This window comes from Amborella trichopoda, chromosome 7 (genome assembly GCF_054954075.1).
Source record: "Amborella trichopoda isolate Santa Cruz 75 chromosome 7, AtrichopodaSantaCruz75HAP2 v2.0, whole genome shotgun sequence".
NCBI classification, from domain to species: Eukaryota; Viridiplantae; Streptophyta; class Magnoliopsida; order Amborellales; family Amborellaceae; genus Amborella; species Amborella trichopoda.
In genome coordinates, this window is record NC_142342.1 from 42,294,211 (window position 1) to 42,308,557 (window position 14,347).

The following is a 14,347-nucleotide window of genomic DNA, read 5'->3' on the forward strand; positions in this document are numbered from 1 at the left end:
GTCATATACAATTCAGTTTTTTTGTAAAAAATCTTCTTGAACCAAAAAAAATAAAAAAATAAAACATTGTGGAGTTGCCGATGTTGTTAGGAAGAAAATTTTCACAAAGCTCAAGATTAAATGATGATATACATTGTCTCTTTCAGTAATTTTAAGCGATGGAATGTGAAATAAGAAGTCATCTGAGATCTATACATGGATAAATACAGGCAAAGAGCACAAACGTACACATCCTACTGGCCAGTGTTTAACAGATCGGTCAGCCGATTGAACTAGCCACTTGCTGAGCTGATTTTGGATTTCGGAATTGGCTATTTAACTGAAAAGTTTTAGATCTAGAAAGAGGGAAAAGGAGTTGTATAAATCCATGTCTGTATGATGTTTTAGAGTTTAAATCATAGAAAAAAACACAGCGAAATGGGTAAACTAGCGAGAATCGGGTCAATTCTTATTTTAAAAAAAATCAACCTCCATAGCCGATCAAGATCTGCAAAATCATTTTTCAAACCCCCTCTATTACCTAAACAAGAAACGTATTTGTACGACAAGATCGATAAAAGACAGTGTTTTAAGAACCTAGTAATTTCTGATTTGGATGCCAATCTGGATAGAAATCGGCCAAGGACCTAAGTCTAACAAGGATGGTGTAGATATCAGCTTGATTCCCCTATAAATACACCCAAGCCCTTGCCCCTCGAACCCCACCCTACCCCAACCGCCCACTTTTTTTTTTATATTTGTTTATTTTGCTTCATTCTTTTCAAATGTTTTATCAAGTGCCCTTAAATCCCCATCCTATAAGCCCCTATTGTAATTTTAATATTATTTTTTATTTTTACTTTTTTTTGGGATAACCAATTTCAACTCATCCATACTCAATTCAAATAGCAAATCTAGCGATCCAACACAGATCTATGAGATAAACAAGCCGTCCCACTGAACTAGATTTTAAAAAACGAAAAAGTTTTTGGTGAGTGAGCCGACACGCTACTTTTATGCGGTCGCCCTACAAAATATGTCTCAAAGATGCATTTTCGATTCAAACTTTTAGGGTCCAATAATCTCAAAGTATGACACTCATCTAAATTTGGCATTTTTTATTTTTTAAAAAAATAAATATCATTTTTCGAACTCCTTTCTTCTCCATTCCTTTTAACTTCTAGTCGACCTAACATTTTTTGACACATATCTTAGAGATGGATGATAGATAGATAAGAGACCGCACGGTAATAGATGAGTTCGCTGACCCACCAAAACCGTGTTTTAAAAAACCAATAAAAGTATGTGCACGAAAACGAGGCTACAATGCTCCATGAAAAGTCTTGGGTGTAGGCACGACATTGTCAATTTGTTTGTGGTAAATGGGGTCTTCCTTTCCGAATAGCAGATAAAAAACTTAAAAAAGAGGGGATAATAACGAAGAAAAAGAATCAAAGAGAGAGTGAGAGTTTGAGAGGAGAGAGAAAGGAGGAGAGAGAGTTAGGGTTTGAGAGGAGAGAGAAAGGAGGAGAGAGAAGAGAGAGAGAGAGAGAGGGGGAAGCGCAAATGGCAAGAGGGGAAGTTGGTGTGGTGGCGACACCATTCACCTTCTTCGTCCATGGATTGGGCGTCATCGCTGCTGTTCTTGTGCTCGTCTGGTGCATCTATTTCAGAGGGGGGCTTGCTTTCTCATCTTCCAATAAATCCCTCATTTTCAATGTAAGTAATAACCCATTTTCCTTTTTTTTATTCCCTGCAAATATAGTAACACCCATTTCCTTCTATGATATAATGATCAAAATTAATAGATTTTTTTTAAAAAAAGTACTCATTTCCTTCTGTGATATAATGATCAAAATTAATAAAAAAAAAAGTATATTTTTTTAATACAATCAAATTATTAATGTATTATCCTTTGTGATAGAAGTAGTAATACTAATTGATCTTGGTGATGGTGCTCGAAATAATTTTTTAGTTATTTGATTTGCCTTTTCACCCTTTTTTTTTTTTTAAGGGTTTGTGGGTTGTATGGTTTCTTATGGATATGATTGGCTTTCTCTCTCTTATCCAAGAAATGGATATTACTGGTTCGCCTCTCTGTTTCTGAGAATAATCAGTTTGGAGTAGATTTTACCCCTGTTAATCAATGAAATTGGGGCTTTTTTATTTTCTTAAAAATGGTTATATGCTTTTTCGAAATTTCGGATTCTTTTAATTTGTGTATTTATTTCAGAATGTAGTGGTTAAGCTTTAGGTTTTCATTGTTTAATTTCTATTTTACTTCTTTGGAGATTTAAGGTTTTCTTTTTTTAACTATTTTATCTTTAGAATTGATTTTCACAATATTCAGTTGAGATTTACTGTGCTTATGGGCTGCCCTTAATAAGTCGGTGAACTTGTGTTTTGGAGGTAGGTATACTCACTAGGTGCCCACGTTTTTCACGAATAAGAAAAGTTGTTTTTTTGGCCCAAAAATAACACTCATTATAAAGGATTTTATTTTAAAAAAAATACCAAAAGATTTCATACTCACGCGGTATTATACTGTCCAGTTACTCCTAAAAGGATAAAACCTTTAGGACCTCAAATTTTGTCATGTGATTTCTTCAATCCATAAAGCAACCTCAATAAAAAAAAAGGGTGCGGTTTGTATAGAGCCGAGGCTCTAAACAATCAAAGTAGGGCCCACCTTCAAATAATGCTAAGAAATATGGTTTTAATATTGAAAAGTTTCAATGAATAAAAGGTGCGATTTGTATAGAGCCGAGGCTCTAAACAACCAAAGTAGAGCCCACCTTCAAATAATGCTAAGAAATATGGTTTTAATATTGAAAAGTTTTGTGATTGTCTTAAATTATATTTTCATCTTTAGTTATAAAATTTAAAGCTTAAAAAATAGTATGGATCAAGCTGATTTATGAAAGCTTGAAAATCTTGAAAATTGTTTGTTCAAAAAATAAGATATAAGATTCACTATTTTTAAAACTTGAAATCCATTTTTTTTAGTCATGTCCATGCATCTTGATGTCGAGATGATTAATTTGATGATATTTGGGCATCAAAACATCTTTTAGTGAAAATTTTGAGGTAGGCCTTAATTTGATTGTTTAGAACCTAGGTGTTATATAAACTTTTTCCATTAAAAAAAAAACCATTGTTGTTTCAAATGGTGTGGTTGTGAGTAAAGTGGCCCATTAGACAGTTTTTTTAAAAAAATTAAACTTTGTGAAACACCCAAGCTATCCAATTGGATATTTTTGTGAATGTATCTCAAGATTGAATATAGAACCTCCAATTTTTGAGGGGTGAGACCTATGTGTTAGAAAATTTAAAATATAAATATTTTTTTTTGAAACTAATCTTCTAGTGATTTTTAGATGGATGATGATGATGATCTTAGGTGGTTGTTGAAACTTTAAATTAAAATTTTTAAAAAATATCCTCTTAAATAGGATGTACAGCTTGCTCCCGCAAGAGCATGGTATACATGCTCCTAGAAATGGTATTTTAGAATATATAATATCTGCTGCCACGCTAACAGGAGCCCTACAGGAAGGAAGGAAAAGCTTATTTTTCTTGGACATAAAATTTAGTAATTTTATCCTATTTTGACTATAGTATCCTTCTTTTGTCCTATGGTGTCCCCCTGTGTTGTGGTACTTTGCAATGGATGAAAAGGACATTTTTGTCATTTTGAATATAAGGGCTGATTAATTGTGGTTTTACTTTTTGCGTTTCTTGGACAGATCCATCCGGTCCTCATGCTCATCGGCTTTGTCTTTGTCGCAAGTGAAGGTACACCATTTCATTGTATTTTCGATCACTGTAAACGAACCTGTATATGGTGTTTAATACACATTTAGGGTATCCATGTCCATTCTCGAGATGGACGGAGGAGATGAACCATCATCCTCTATTGAATATCCCTTAGAGCATGGTTCATCTAGCCATGCGAGAATGGAGAAGGTGGATGCCCCTCAGGATTATTGTACACTAGCAGCACTAGGCATGTGCTATGCATGTTCTTATATGGTGTACCACGAGCCGATGGACTCGTGGTGCAGCCCTACCTAACCAGCACTCTTAACATTTTATGTTAGAAAACAAGAGGGATAATATATTTTTTGTTCACTCGGATTCGCCCAAGTAAACTCCCCTCAGCCAATGCTCGCGTGCCTTGGCTGAGTCAATTTTTTATACGCTATTATTATTATTATTGGGATGGTAAGAATGCAAAAAAACATATAATCCTAAGATGGTAACAAAAAGGTACAATAATCTTTCTAGAATAAGAAAACCTAAAACTTAGGGATTAAGTTTTTAATGAATGATCGAGAGTATCTCTGCTTTTAATAGAGCAGAATGGCATGCCAGGATTCATGTAACGGACCCCAATTAATTGAAAAAAGGCTATGATGATGATGATGTGTAATCCCAAAATGTATTCCTAAGTTTGGATGAAGATAATGATCTTACAAAGTGCGTTGTATATTCTCCGTCTATTTTAATTTAGTAGAAGTATATTTGACATTTATTCTAAGATAGTAACAAAAAGTTATACGACTTTAAAGATAATGTGAAATCAATTCGATCCAAAGTAAAATGGACGGTATCGATTATTGCAACCGTACTTCTACATATAAGGTTGCAATTTTATATAAACTTGCTCCATTCACAAAGAGATAGTTTTGTTTTGTTATTAGATTACGTATTATTTAGGTTTGGAAAAAGTTTATATAAGTGCGGGACTCGAAACAATCAAATTAGGGTGCATCTCTAAAATTTTATTGCTTTGATGCTCAAATATCCTCAAATCAATCATCTCGACCTTAAGATGCATGGACATGAGAAAATATTGGATTTTAAGTTTTAGAAATAGTGCATCTTGTAATGCATTTTTTGACCGCCAATTTCAAGATTATCAAGTTTTCATTGATTTGCCCGATCTATACTATTTTTTAAGCTTGAAAGTTTATAATTAGAGATGAAAATATATTTTAAGGCTATTACAAATATTTACAATATTAAAACCACATTTCTCGATACTATTTGAAGGTGTGCTTTACTTTAATTGTTTAGAGCCTCGGCCGCACTCTTTAGTTTTTATTGAGGTTGAGGTTTTGGTGCATAAATGGACGCACCTGTTCATGTATTGTACCATTCTAGTTCGATAACATCGAGTACCATAATAATGAATCTAAGGAACAAATAGAAAATGACTTTAAAATAAGTCCATTTTTAACTTATTTTTTGCACCCTTCATTTTACCTATTCACGTGAGAATGGGCTCTAAGCAGCCGTAGTTAGTGTGCGGGGGGGGGGGGGGGGGGGGGGTGTGCCAAAATGTGATGTCCCGAATTTTGTTCTTACTAGTCCCAAGCTAAAGCTAACATTTAAAAGGATGTACACTATTTTTAGATCTACAAACATATGGATCTACTGTGTAATGTACTTTAAGATATTTTTCACATCCTAAATCTATGGAGAGCTAGGGTAGATTCTTGCACCCAATGATATATGATAATTTTTTCAATTAAAAGGTAAATAGAAATATTTATTATAGGAAGGGATAGATATAAATTTGGATAAAGAGGTAGGTTGCTCCCCCTCGAGGGCCATCCTTGGCCCTAGTCCCCATAGAACTGGCCCGGCCTTATCTGGGTCAAAGAGGCCCTGGCCCTATCACGGCCAGGTTGGGCCAAAGGAAATAAAATAAAATTAAAGAAAAAATGTAAAGAAAAAGATGGCCCGGTTGGGCCAAACCATACCGGGCCCTGGCCTTGGACCAGCTTAACCCTTCCCAGCATGGTCCTCGGGCCACATTTTATGGCCCATGCCCTAGTCTTTTTAGGGCCGGGCTGCACCAACCGGCCAATGGCCACCCCTACTATGACCTAATATATATAGAATATGTACCCTAGGAGAGTATGTTGGTTCATAGGAAATCACTACTATCCATCCAGGCATCTCTACTAGAGAGATTTCCAGGAAATCATCTCCATAACTCTCAAACTATGAAGTGAAGTCGCTTTACCATGACAAGTGCTATTTCGTGTAGCATCATGAGCCTTGGGTGCTTTCTTACTGTTTGTTTTCTCCTTAAGAAACATGGAAAAGCAGTGCCATGGAGAAAAAAACTCTCTCAAAGTGAAGTCTCCCACGAACCAAACGTGCTCTATGAGGCAATAGTATACTTTCCTGTTTGCAATTGTCCTTGACAAATGATGAAGATCACCTTCCTGGAAAACTGTAATGCAACAGAGGGTTGGATTTTTAATATTTTATTTTATGCCTGAAAAGTTTGACATACTGTGATATCTTTAAGGAGTAAATGTGAAAGTACCTGGTTTGCATTAACAATTTAGTAAAAGCATATTGAATTATATGCACTGTGTGTAAATTTATTCAAAAATAGCATATGACTGAGAAAGGCTTGCATTACAAGATAATTAAAAGAATCTATTTTTTAAAAAATAATAGCATCTATTTGAAAGATGAAACTATACAATGCAAATAAATGTGGAAAGAAAGCTGGAATTTCTATCCCAGAAATTAACAAGTACAATAACTGCCATACGAACATGGAATCAATACCAGTATCTTAAACCCTTGGCTCAGATTGGGACTCACGAGGGTCCCAAGAGCAAGTCAGGAGGATCGACTTGCCCTAGTCTCAGTCAGACCCAGCTACCGGGCCAAGTCAATATATTTAACAAAGAACCTTGAGCATCAATGAGACGTCCGGGTTCTAAGGTTTTTCTTTAGACCCAACACCCTGGCAGGTCCAAGTGACTCACCCCGATGAGACTAAGAGTTTTAAAACACTGATTCTCATAACAGTATGATTGTGGTCCTGGGAAGCCCTTGCACTGCATCACACTTACCACTTAAACAAAAGAAAGATATAAAAAAAGAGATGAGAGAAATTCTAAATTTGAAATCTTCTTTTCTTGTTTCTTTGTAATGCAGCTATTTTGGCTTATAGAATTCTTCCTGGGACAAAAGAGGTGAGGAAAATTATTCATTTGAGCCTCCATTTCATCGCACTTGTGCTCGGCATCGTCGGCATTTATGCAGCTTTCAAGTATCACAACGAGAGTGGGATTGTGAATTTATACAGCTTGCACTCCTGGATTGGGCTTGGAACCATCTGCTTATTTGGCATCCAGGTATCAGATTCAGTTATATTTATCCTTCTAAAATTTCAATCAATATTTAGAAAATAGGAATTGAGTGCCGATTTGAGTCGGTCAAGATTTTGAATTGGCCTAAACGTTTTTTTTTTTTTTAAAAAAAGATGAAACAAAAAGAACGAAAAATTGCTTGGAGTAGGAAATCGCCTGAGCCTTTTAGGGAAACGGAGGATTCAGCAAGGTATACCACCATACTCTAGACAATACATGCAATTCTGTGATTTGGTGCCATTTGGAACTGAAGACTCTCTAGGTCCTAGCCGATTCGGGTGATTATGAGAGGGCTCAACGATTTTTCAATCACTGGTTATATCACTTGTTAAAGTTGAATTATAACTAGATTTTGAATTCATATAACTAAGGAGTCTTTCGATACTCCTGTGGGTGATTACGCTGTGAAGGCCTAAATCTGACATACCCAAAGAAAGAGACAAAATGCTTATGATTTGATCAAAAGTTTCCTTTCGTGAAAGTTTTAAAAAGAAAAACAATTTTTTAGCAAGTAAATGAATTCAAACCAGTTGAAGCCATACTTGAAATTCAAATTGAATTCCTTTTTAGAGGAACATGGACTAGTTGTTCTAATGTGATTTTAGAAGGAAAATGAGAATGGAACATGTTGAGAACTAATCTTCTTAGGGAAGGTAAAGAGTAGAATGGTTTGAATTCGCGAAGAGGCAAATCTTGATTTTTCTCTTGTTTAGTTGGGAAGAACTTTAGTTCATGTAGGGTTGAGAATTTACCCAGTTTGAATCCGTAACCCGAATTTCGCACCCTATTCGGATCTTTGTATGGATCCAAGATTTGGATTCGAATAGTATTTCGGATCAGATCTGGGTACAGGTGAATTCGATTTGGATCTGATCTAATTATTAAAATATTATATATTATTATTTATGTTATATAATATTTTTGGAGATATATTATTTTATAGATATAAAATAATATATAATTTTTTTTTGGATCAAATCGGATTCGGACCCGATTCGACCCATTCTCGACCTTAAGATGAATTCAACGACTAAACGTTGCGTTCAAGATGTAAATCTTACGTAAGGTCAGTCGAATTTCTCATCTTTAATTAGGTAAATCGATTAGAGCACATAAAATGTGTTATCTTTTATCGGATTACTTAACTAACCAAATAAGAGATTGAAATGGATGAGTAATCGGGTCCCAAGTCTTGGAGGACTCCAAACTGAGGAATCACACGAGTTGAATTGAATCGGCTGGTTCTTGTATGGGAGTCGAGCAATTCCCCCTTTGCCGGGCTTTTTCAATTTGGGCTCTATTTTTTCGGTTTGGTTTCATTTGGGGCAACAGATTTGAGCCTCATTGCCATTTTTCCATGATTGCTTAGGGCATAACTAGTAACATCTTGGTGTGACGAGGTCCATGGAAAACAACTTGATGCATTTGATGGCCTTGCCTATATGATTCATCTCAAAGAAGAGAAGACTTAAAACAAACAAAGTGGACATCAATTCTATTTTACATCGAAAAGTTTATATAATGGTGAGGCCCAAACAATCAGATTAAGACATGTCTCAAAAATTCACTAGAAGGGGTTCTTTCAATGTCCAAAAACCTCAAATCGATCATCTCGACGTTGAGATGTATGGGCATGAGAAAAAATAGATTTCGAGTCTTGGAACTAATGCATATTGTAATGCACTTTTGGACCGTCAATTTTTAAGATTTTCAAGTGTTCATAGATCTATTCGATCTACACTATTTTTGAATCTTTAAGTTGTATGATTAGATATGAAAATAAATTTTCAGGTCATTATAAAAAAATTTAGTACTGAAACAATATTTTTCAACACTATTTGAATGTGCCCCTTGCTTTGATTGTTTAGGGCCTTGGTCTTATACATACCATGCCCATGGATGAAGTTTCAATAAGGCCTAGGCATTATGAAAATAAAATAAAGCATCACGTGAAATCCTCGTCTAGAAAGAACTTTCGGCATCATAAATCTTCATGATGGCTTTAAAATTAATTTCCAACACCGACAATAAAATTTGAAACTAAAAAACTGGTACAGATCTTATGGATTTGTGAACACTTATTTTTGGAGCGAAATGGATGGTCTAGATAATTTACTGCAATATACACTATTTTTAGAATTTAAAATCCTAATTTTTTTGCACAACCATAATGTTCAAGCTAAGATTATAGATTTAATTGTTTTTCAAGACTTGAATTGCAATTTTTTATGAGTTATGAGGTGAGAGTTTATTTATTTTGATAAGTCTGCAGCCCTATCAAACAATTTTCCTTCTATTTTTAATTATGAAAAAAGTTTATATAGGGATGCAACCTTATAATGTAGAACTACGGATGCCTCTCAAAAATCCATCGGAAAAGGTAGTTTTAATGTTGAAAAACCTTTTGATTGATCATCTCAACATCGAGATGTATGACTATGAAAAATAAAAAGATTTTAAGTCTTAGAAATAGTGTATTTTACAACATATTATCTATACCATCCATTTCAAGATTTTCATATGTTTCTATATCTACTTGATTTTAACCATTTTTTAAATTTAAAATGTTATAATTAGATATAAAAATAGATTTTGAGACAATCCTAAGAACATTTTACATCAAAATTATATATCATGTTAAAATTTGAATGTGCATCTTACCTCTACACCTACAGAAGCATCTATATATGCCAACTGCACCCTTAGATAAAATAGAATGTGAGCAAATTTTTAATTTAAAGCTCTAGAGAACTTACTATAAAAATTAAGGCAATAAAGAACTTACTATTTTTTAAGGCAATAAAGAACTTACTATAAAATGCTTGAAATTAAAACCTACCAAAAAAATTTCATATTCAAACTTACCAAAAAAAAAAAATTTATGCGACTACAGAAATCAAGGGCTCCTTGCATATAGATGAACTCTCAAGGGTCCAAAAAATTGCTTGATCCGGAATTGGTTAACCTTTTTTTTTCCCCTCAAATATCAGCAATGAGGAAGTACTCAAAAAAAAAAGGGATCTTTTGACCAAGTTTGAATGGGGTAAACTCTATTGTATTGCAGTCTAGTCCGGTCTGGTGCGATCTTGATGGCCTAGAATCACAACATCAAGAACCCGAGAAAAGTAGGTTAACACCAAAGCAAGAGCGTCTTGTAATTTTTTTTTTTAAAATATGAGTCAATGCAAAAAGAAAATGGATCCAATCATGTATCTTTCATCGAACTGCAACAATCTGAACAACGAAAGCTTATGTACAAAGGAAGTGATCTCATTTCGCATATCACTGGCCCAAGTGATTGTGATTGTGATGGTTTTAGGGAGAAATTAAATGAGGGTCTTACCTTATCCGGGAGAATAAGGATATCGAAGTGGAATTGACCCAATAACCTATCCAAAACTTCCAACCACTGAGACATGGTTCTTCCAATTAACCCTTTCCCTTTCGGATTTAGTATTCGACATAAAGAACACTGATTGGGTCCGCAGTCTAGCTCCCATAAAGCCATAAAATAAAATAAGTGACATAGGAACCCAGAATGCATCCCCAATTGCGGCAATGAGCATGGAAGTCTCATAACTATCTCATAACCTTGCTTTGATACTATTGTTAATCCCTATATAAAATAAATAAATAAATAAAAATTGATAAACAATTTATTCGGATCTGTTTTTAAATCATACGAGGGAGTTGAGGTTCCATATCAAATCCTATAGATCAAGCCATCTGGTGACATATATGCAACCTTGAAGTCTTCTTCACCTTCTCTTACTTTTTCTATCATTTTCTCTCTATCTTTTTTAGAGGGGTTAACCTCGAGAACATATGTATTTTGTAACTCTTATATTTATAGTCTATGGGAGTTGAGATTCAAGTTTAACTCATGCTTTAATTCTTTCAAGTGCAGCTAATTAGGATTAACAAGTTGTCACCAAACTGTTTAATCATATGTAATGAGCTAAATCTATCATTAGTTCACTAATGACTCACATAATAGGATGTCATCCAAGTATTCTCACAAATTGATAAAAGATATTTAGAAATTAAATGAACTTTATATATCTATAATATAAAAAATAAATTCTTAAAAAGAATCCAAACAGATTTTTCCTCCCATGCAACATTCTATTAAAGCTAAAAAGTGTTTATGTTAACTACATGATAATTCACGTATATTTCAATAAGGCTTTTGTACCATTATTGAAAAAATAAATTTTCGAGAGAAAAGAACCTGACAAACTACATTTCCAAAAGATCTTAATGTCCTCCCATCCCAAAAATGAAATGGAACTCTCTCTCTTGCACACATGGCTTATGCATGAGCATCACACCCACATCTATACATTAAGCTTCTTACATGTTTTCAATATATTTCTTTTTGACAACAGTTAGTTAATTTATTAAAAGAAGATTATTATATATTTCTTGTGTAGTTAAAAAGGTAGGAATCGAAGGTTTACAAAACCCCTATTAGTTAGCAGCATTAGCCAATTGATCCGGATCCGCCTCATGATTTGTAATAATCCATATTTTTGTTTGACTTGTTTTGCAGTGGTTGATTGGGTTGGTCACATTCTTCTATCCGGGAGGGTCCCAAACCGTAAAGGCAACAATACTTCCATGGCATGTGATTTTTGGACTCTTTGTTTACATTTTAGCCTTGGCCACCGCAGAGTTAGGGTTCTTAGAGAAGCTGACTTTCCTTGAGAACTCTGGCTTAGACAAGTATGGATCTGAGGCCCTCTTGGTTAATTTCACTGCACTTGTTGTCGTCTTTCTTGGGGCCTTTGTTATTTTAAGTGCAGTTTTACCTACCCAAAGAGAGCCACAAGGCTATGCTCCCATAGCTGAAGATTAATAGAAAGGGAATTTATCTTTTTATGTATTGTAATTAGCTATACAAACGATGCTTAAATTTGTATTACTAATATTATTAAGGTTGTTGATGCTTGGTTTTTTTTTTTGGGTAATTCAGTGGGGATGACGAGCCGTTTTTTAAAATCATTAGTGGCACAAAATTGCTGTCCTTGAGGCCATGCTTTGAAGATAACAATGTGAGATCCTTGCATGATTGATCTGAGTTAGATCTTTAATCTCAGCAAATTTGGGTTTGAGGTCTCTCTAGATGGCCATTTTATCACTTTTTAATCTCCTTCCTTTCCAATTCCATCATCAACCTTTGTCCTTGATGCAAAGGAACTTGCTTCTTACTTATTTGCAGTGACATCTCCCCAAAATGTCAGGACTGAGTTGTTTTAATCTGTGATCTCTAAGGCTCATGCAATGTTGCCACTCAAGTTAGAGAGAGAGAGAGGGGCTTTTTCTTTCTATAGGAAAGATAGATAGAGAGAGAGTGAGAGGCTTTTTGTTTCTCAAAGACACATGCATGCTTCTGATATTTCCCTTATAAAGAGTGTTAATAGACAAAAAAATTACACAAAAAGATATTCAGAAAAATTGGACCCTTCCCTTCAAGCAGAGATGCAACTTAGAAGGATCTCCTCACTAACTCGTCCACAACTCAAAAAATCTGACACTTCCATTTGTGGCACATAATTCCTCTTCTCTTTTGCTTCTTTGCTTGTTGCATCAACTGCTCTCTCTCCCTTCTTACTAGCGGCAGCCGCTGCCGTCGCTGCTGCTGCTGCCTTTCTCTCTCTAAACCGGCATCTCACATACTCCTCAGAAATGTAAACATCCATCTCTCTTTCTCTAAAGGGGATTCACTCTCTCTCTCTCTCTCTGTGTCTCTAAAGGGGGGATTCAAACCTTTGTTCAATAGCCTTCAGCTCTAAGCTCTAAGCTCTAAGCTCTAATCCAAGGCAGACCACCCCACTTCTCTCTCTCCCTCTAAAGACCAACAAAAATCGTATCATTCTCTCCCCAACGGGAGGAAAATTAATGCCTCTTTCTCTCTCTAGACACAACTGAACTGAAATGCTTGGGTTAAAGTGAATTTATAAGCTTAAGCAAAGGAGTGGAGTGAGAATTACTATGGGCGTTTCACTGCGTGTGAGGCATAAGGGGGGCTCAAACAGTGGGCTCAAATTGCCCAAATGGACGGTTTAGATCTCTTTGATCATTGCAGTCACGTAGATCGTGGCCGTCAAGCTCAGATTGAAATGTATGTATGCACTGACCAATCATATATTGCCACGTTTTACGTTTTCTCAAGTGGTTTCCAAGCGGGTGTGGTGATTTTTACTGGAGATGAACAGTCCGGATTTTTTTTATCTTGGCTGTCCATTCTGTACACCAATAAGGCAGTGCCATGTGGCACGCGTTTCCTCTTTCTTTGGGAATCAACGTGAACTCGACTTTACTTTCTATGTGCGACATTTCGACTTACATAATTTCTAGAACTGGGACAAGGTTTTCTGTGGGTTGACTCATTTATTCAATTGAGTCCCCTTTCCTAAATCTATTTTATTAGAGATCGATTTTCGAATTGGGAATGTTTCTATATGGCCACATCTAAACATCTTAGCCATTCGATAATCAAACGGGGTCATACCACAATGTCACGACGTCAAACACATTTTTAATTATTTTTTATAAAATATTTTTGGATAAAATTTTAGGCATCCCATGATAGAATTAGAAAGAATATAATAAAAAAACAAATATATTATGTTAAAATAAATCCCTAAAATGCCCTTATAATATTCAAGAGTCTTTTTTTTTTATTAATTGTATCGTATGTGCCCCTGTCAGATCTATGCATGCCTCAAATTTTGCTTCAAAATTATTTGTATAATAAAAATAAAAAATAAAAAACCTATGAGTCGTCTGATCAAAATATGACGTTAAGAACTAGCTTGTGACATTGTGACTCAAGCCATCTCAACCGTCTACTCAGATCTGACGACTGAGACCAGGGGTCACATATACTTTATATTTTTGTGGGGTCACATAGAAAGCTCCGTCGATGGATTAAAGAATTTTAGGTTTGATAATCTATATTATTGTGAACATGAATATTAAAAATGTTTTATGTAAAAAAAAGTAATTTAGACTGTTCATTTATATATTTTGGTGGTAACAACACCTTTTTAACCTCCATCTTTAAGATGGATGATAGTTGCATCAAGGGACGCACATGTAGAAGCATGCCCTCCTTTTCCTAAATTTTGTAGTTAGTGGTGGAAATAAATTTCCATGATATCATAAGGCTTTTAGGCATA

The 14,347-nt window shown here is 34.9% G+C and overlaps 1 protein-coding gene across 1 annotated transcript; it reads left to right on the forward strand.

The window, feature by feature from the left end:
* Nucleotides 1-1,510: 1,510 nt before the first annotated feature.
* ACYB-2 (Cytochrome b561/ferric reductase transmembrane protein family) lies at nt 1,511-12,121 on the forward strand. Its single transcript, XM_006827628.4, has 4 exons — nt 1,511-1,698; nt 3,726-3,774; nt 6,949-7,148; nt 11,716-12,121. Exons 1-4 carry the CDS (start codon nt 1,546-1,548, stop codon nt 12,019-12,021), a joined length of 708 nt encoding a protein of 235 aa, XP_006827691.1. The 5' UTR covers nt 1,511-1,545; the 3' UTR covers nt 12,022-12,121.
* The last annotated feature ends 2,226 nt before the right edge of the window (nt 12,122-14,347 follow it).